Source organism: Phaseolus vulgaris, chromosome 5 (genome assembly GCF_000499845.2).
Source record: "Phaseolus vulgaris cultivar G19833 chromosome 5, P. vulgaris v2.0, whole genome shotgun sequence".
Lineage (NCBI taxonomy): Eukaryota > Viridiplantae > Streptophyta > Magnoliopsida > Fabales > Fabaceae > Phaseolus > Phaseolus vulgaris.
Genome location: NC_023755.2, coordinates 2954464 through 2960495, shown reverse-complemented (window position 1 = coordinate 2960495; position 6032 = coordinate 2954464). Strand labels below are relative to the sequence as shown.

The 6032-nt window shown below is 31.6% G+C and overlaps 1 protein-coding gene across 4 annotated transcripts; it reads left to right on the top strand.

Annotated features, from left to right (window-relative positions):
• The first annotated feature begins 255 nt into the window (after positions 1–255).
• LOC137834839 (ASI1-immunoprecipitated protein 1) lies at positions 256–4928 on the top strand. Of its 4 annotated transcripts, none has more exons than XM_068643052.1 (3): positions 256–377; positions 2700–3161; positions 4458–4928. In XM_068643052.1, exons 2-3 carry the CDS (start codon positions 2718–2720, stop codon positions 4608–4610), a joined length of 597 nt encoding a protein of 198 aa, XP_068499153.1. In that variant the 5' UTR covers positions 256–377; positions 2700–2717; the 3' UTR covers positions 4611–4928. The 4 variants fall into 4 exon arrangements, with proteins under 4 accessions (XP_068499153.1, XP_068499151.1, XP_068499154.1 ...); XM_068643050.1 differs by having other exon boundaries at positions 2700–3176; XM_068643053.1 differs by lacking the exon at positions 256–377 and adding an exon at positions 969–1043.
• Positions 4929–6032: the final 1104 nt, after the last annotated feature.

The window sequence follows — 6032 nt, the reverse complement described above, 5'->3', positions numbered from 1 at the left end:
TCACACCATTAACAAAAAGTTCAATAAAGTATTTCAATTTTAAAAAATGTAATATTATCAAATTTTCAATTTTTAGTCATATTATTTATATGAATAAATAATATGATAAAAAAATTCATATAGTAAATCATTATTAATTTATTAATGTGATTATTTACACAATAAAAAGTCAATAAATTTAATTAATAAGTTTAACCATATTAAAATTAAATATTTTTGTTTTTTTACATAATAATTGAAAATAAATGGTGAAGAAGTTTGTGAGGGATAAATTAAGGAAGAGTGAAGAAACCAGTTCCTTGGAAGCCCTGCCAAAAAGCAATCGCAGCGAGGAAGGATTCAATCAACCGTCGCAGACACGCTTTTTATGCTCCTCGGTTCGTTTCTTCTATCTGCAACATTTTTACTCGTTTCAACTGCATTTAGCCACCAATGTTCATTGTTTTCACATATCTCTGCTGAGCTTGAAGCCTTTTAGGTTTCGTATTTCTCCTTTCTGTTAAAATCGTGGATTAGTAGCTTCGCACGTACTTGTTTTGACTTTTTCAATTTTTTTGCTGGTTCGTGCTTTTCTTGAGAACGTTCTATGTTTCTTTAGTGTTAAGTATTATTATGATTACTATTATTATTATGGTTTTAGGTCTGTGAGTCTGCGGCATCAATGTTTTGTTCGATCTATTTTGAATACTATTGTGTATGTTTGAAAGAGCTTGTTTTCAGCGCTAACAGACTCTATCATAATAGCTTATTGATTCATTCCTGCGTTGTTTTTGGCTTATTTCAATAAGCTTTACAATAATATAGCTTGCAATGACTTTTGTGAAAATAGTTTTTTCTCGTTTTCTTCTGGAATATAAAAAATGAGTGTTTATATTTTTATCGGATTGACAAATATTATGTTAGTTTTATGTTAGCTTATACACAAAGTGCCTATTTCCTTAATTAAGGTTTTTATCCAAACAGGCCCCAAAACCAGGGTTTTATATAGTATGCTATAGTGTAAGTGTAGTGCCCATGGAAGCTGTAGCAGACGGATAGTAGCGGTATGTTTTGATTCTAAAAGAGCCCCTAATACTACTGTCTGGGCATGGTTTTGGAATTTCAATTTTAAAAAAAATATTTTTGCTTATAAAATCAATGTCATTTAGTTTATCTCTTGAGCCTGCACAAGGGTGACGGGTATCTCTGCCTCTGGTCTCTGTTATCTCCTGGAACTAAGTCTCTTGGAGATCACTGCCTCACCCTATCTTAGGTGGCCTCTGCTTCTCTCGTGTTGGTTTGGCAATCTCTGCCTGTCACTAAGAATTTTTATTGTTAATTGTGAATATCATCATTTTTAGGTAATTTATTTTATCATTTTTGAGAATTTATATGTATATTGTATATGATATAAACAATTTTCAGAATAGCAAGCAGCTATCTCATAGGGCTTTTTGGGACTGGTCTTTATCCAGGATTTAAAACACAGCCTAAAACTTGCATCGAGATCCTTTTACCCTTAGCATTAAGTTCACCAATCAAATGTGTGTGGATGGTCTTCTAATGTTAACTTACGTCCATTTAGTATGTGTTATAAAACTAATAAAAGACCATTTAGTATATGTTATAAAACTAATAAAAGAAAACTCACGTGTCTATCATTTGACTGGAGAACTTGATATGAGAAGCTTGATCTAAGTTTTGTCATTTTAAATACTATTTTTGTCTTATGTAAACTTTTATGGCAACCTTGGTTTTATTCCCTAGTTGTTCGCGTGAGAGTTCTAGTTTTGCTCCATGGTTATGTTTGAAAAATTCAGGTTGTACTCTTCAGATGATTTTAGGTTTTGAAAGTTTGAGATTTTGGCTTCTTGAAGTGGATTTTGGGATCTCTCATGGATGATTATGATTTACCTGATGCCATTGGTGTTGCTCTGCAATGCCTGAAACTGTTTACTTGATGACATTGGTGTTACTCACTAATGCCTTAAACTTGTTCTTTTAAAGTTGTGGTTGGAATTGTCTCCTTTTGGCTTCAATCAATGGGATTTGGGAAGCTGACATGCTGTGCTGATGTCTCCTTTATAGCAGTGTATTCTGTTTATTTGATGAGTTGAGCTCTACAACTTGAAACCATCTGCTGTTTATGTGCTGGGAAAGCTAGCACATAGGTTTGTAGGTGAATTTTTTTAGATTTGAATAATTTCTTCTGATTGGTTCCATCTCTCTTGCAAACTGGAGCCTGATTCTGCATATCATCACTATTAGTAAGCAAGTGATGTTTCATCTGTAGCACATGCTGGGGAATGGATCATATGTAATAATGAGTTTCTTTGTTGGAATTTTAACAAGATTATAACAAATTTTTTGCATCCTAAACACAGATGTTGTTTCAAACAAATGTCATTTTTGTGTGTTTTGTACGATTAATTTAATTCTATATTAGCTCATTCTTCTGAAGAAAGTTATATTTATCTGGTGCTGTCTTTTGATACGCTGAAATATATTATTATATATTATTATGTTTTTCATTTTAGAGTAAATATTGTTTTTGTGCCCTGTCAAAATGGTCAATTAATTTAACTATCTGTTGAAAACTTTGAGCCCTCCTACCCTGAAATAACTTGCCTTGGTATGGGATTAAAATGTAGCCATTCTCTTCATGTTTTTTCTATTGTATACCCATTTAGTTACCCTATGTTTGAAATTTGTGTTCTTAGGTTTTATTCACTTGTTGCATGGAATCGTCAGCAGAAGAGTATTCTGCATTTGAACAGAAAGTTAGTAGGACAGTGTACTTTGACAACCTGTCACCACAGGTCACTGAATCTGTGATAAGAACTGCTCTTGACCAGTTTGCCACTGTAAAAAATGTCAAGTTTATTCCCAACTACGTTGGACCTAGCAATCTGCCGCAATGTGCGTTAGTAGAATTAGATTCTGCCAAAAAGGTCAAGGAAATTGTATCAATGGTAGGACATTATTCTTTTATGATGTCTGGGATGCCACGGCCAGTGAGGGCTCAGCCTGCTGTGATGGAAATGTTTGATGATCGGCCAGCAAAGCCTAACAGAAAGTTAAAGGTACGTTGGTTGAAGTCAACTGAACCTGATTTTGAGGTGGCGAAAGAACTAAAGAATCTTACACGCAAACATGCTGCAGAAATAGAATTTATACGCAAAGTAAGTTCATTCCTGGTAATAATTTTTCTGTAGCTCTTAGTACTATTATTATTCCAATTCATCAATTTGCTGAGTATGCGTCTAGGAGTTTATGTGAGGAACATCTCTTTTCAAATGATTTTTTTTTATTTGCAATGTTCAAGCAAGTTTCTGGTGTCCTGTTAAATGCATGCTTGTGTCAAGCTGTCAACATTTTTGTTACAGAAGAGTAGTTAGCAGTAGTGTTAAGCATTTCTATAGTGAGTGTGTGATATTTACTAGTAAGTAACTTTGTGGGGACTTACTGGTGGAAATTGTGCTGTAACAAGTGATCCTTAATTCTTATCCGCTGTTAACACAACCTTTATAGATTAAGATGTAAAGGAATTTATACTGAAATTGAAATAACAGAAAATATCTTATACAAAGACGTTAGAGAAACTTAGGGATGGAAAGATAACCTGTCCTTATTAAACATGCCATAAACTTGTAGAATAAGACTTTTGTTGTTTGTATTAAACATACCAGAAACTGTGGATTTTTTTTTCCTGATGATCTGGAATCAGATAAAACTGTTTCAAACATTGGTTGATTTGTTAGTAAGTGTGTAGGATTGGCCCTCCTTGTTATGTCTTCCATCTTAACTTTAGTTGCTATGTTCTTTCAGATTGTGATTTGAACAATTTATTTACGAAGAAAGAACATATCACCACTGTCTAATGTAATGCATATGCATTCTTTATAATCCCTACATCTCTCAATATGGAATTATTACTGAAATGAAAAACTCACGTGTTTATAATGTGATTGTGGGAGAATCTTGAAAGTTAGTTTCTTTGAAGTATGTTTATAATTTTTAGTAAATTAAGATCGAGGGCAATGCTTTTTGCAATGGTAAGATTGATGTGCACTTTTACGGTTAGGCTGCAAAGATCTAACCTTCCAACACCCCATTTGATAGCAGCCTAGGGAAGAAGTTGCCTGTATTATAATATTTTCATGTGCTTTAAATCAAATGTGGATACCCCTGTATTCCTTGTTTTATCCTTCTGGTCACACTTTTTATTTATTTGTTTATTTATTTTGTTGCAATGATAGCAGTAAGGTTTGAACACAACACCCCCCATAGAAGACTTTTTTTAGTACGGAAGGCCATCTTGCTAAATAATCTTCTCTCTCTTCTATCAAAATAGTGGCCGAAACTATTGCCCACTAGTAATCATAAAAGTGTTCGATAATGTCTATGACATATGTTGAGCGATAGCATAGCATTAGCTTATTCTGAAGTGGGTTCTGGGTGTGTTTGTGTTTGTTCAGCTGCAACTGGAAGAAGAAGAGAAGCTTGCAAAGCAGCAGGAAGAGACGCTTAAAGGGCATTACAAAAAGTTCAAGATGATAGATGGTATTATGGCTGATAAAACTGCCCATCGTTTGGCGAGAATATATAATCTGCATGTTGCAGATGAATGAAGGCTTCGTTTCGTCTACAATTTATGTAAATATAATTTTCTTTTTTTTGGCTGGGATCAAGGCTTGCTGCTTCTTGCTACCACTACTGATGGAGCTCAGTTCATAGATGGTATATAATCACGCCTAAAGATAATCTTTTGTTTCGTTTTCTTTTGATTCATAGTGGGTGTTAGTTGATCTTGGTTTGGAGTGTTAGTAGCCTCCAAAACATTTTCCTTCTGAAAGAACTCCATGAAGTGAATGCTTGGGACCCAAGTTCCGAGAAAAAGAAAAGTTTAGATAATTTCTTCAAATTTGATACAATATTGGTTTGGGAAAGCTTGGTGGCTGGATCATGAGTTGGATCATTCATGGTACATTTCGTTCTTGTCTATTACTATTTTTTTTTGTTATTCTGTTGTTTAAAACTTATACACCTTTCTTTTCTAATCAAATTGTGCAAACCTGGTGAGTCAAATTGTTCAATCCATTCAGTCTTTTAATTTGGTTCCAGATAATAAAGAGGCAATTATGGTATAATTGAATTGACTATTTCGATATTTTGGTCGTCATCTTTATTAACCTTTTTTAAGTGATGAGTTGTCTGTTAACATATCATTTATACGTATTTTTTTTAAAGTATAATGTTCAAAGACAACAATTAATCAATGTCATATAAATAATATTGTTTTTCTCCACTTAAGGTTTGCACTCGTTTTTCTGTTGAGCATTTCCTATTTGGCGATAAAATTAAGAAGTGGAATGATCTGATCGTAGAGAAATCCTATTCTAGCATTTAAAGAACAACTTGTCATAAAGAAAAAAATATTTGTAAAATGAAATTGTTTGAATTTAAAAAAATGAGTAAAAAAGAAGTAAAAATGTTGTAATAGATTTGATTGATGTGATAAAATAAATTTAATCATATATTAGTATATTTGGAAAATAATTTATAAAATCAAATTTTAAAAATAATTTAATACGATTTGTTTTAAAATGTAAATTTAAAATAACAATTATTAGAAATGTTAATATATAAAAAGTTATATTTTAAAATAATAATAAATAAATAAAACTAATTAATTTAACTTTTAATATTAAGTAAATAATTTCTATTAATATTTATTTATTATTTTAGCATTTATTTAAAAATATAATTATTAATGGAAATCAATTATATTAGGTTAAATTTAAATGTATAATTGATTATATATATATATATTATATTATATTTTTATACTATGTATGGTCGATCTTTCTTCATTTACGCGATTTTGAGTGGAAAGTTAAAATGTTAATTTTTTTTAGTAACATGTTTACTTTTTTATGCTTTTTTCTCATTTATTGTTGAACAGTAAATTGTATGACAAAATTAAAATTTCTATGGGGACTAAAATAAGAAAAAAAACCTTATTGGTGACTGAAAGGAAGAGAAAAAACATT

Coding starts and splice junctions, on each gene's coding strand:
- LOC137834839 (XM_068643050.1), top strand. CDS start 2,718: ATGGAATCGTCAGCAGAAGAGTATTCTGCATTTGAACAGAAAGTTAGT. Junction 3,177..4,457: donor GCAAAGTAAGTTCATTCCTG/GTAATAATTTTT, acceptor GTGTTTGTTCAG/CTGCAACTGGAAGAAGAAGA.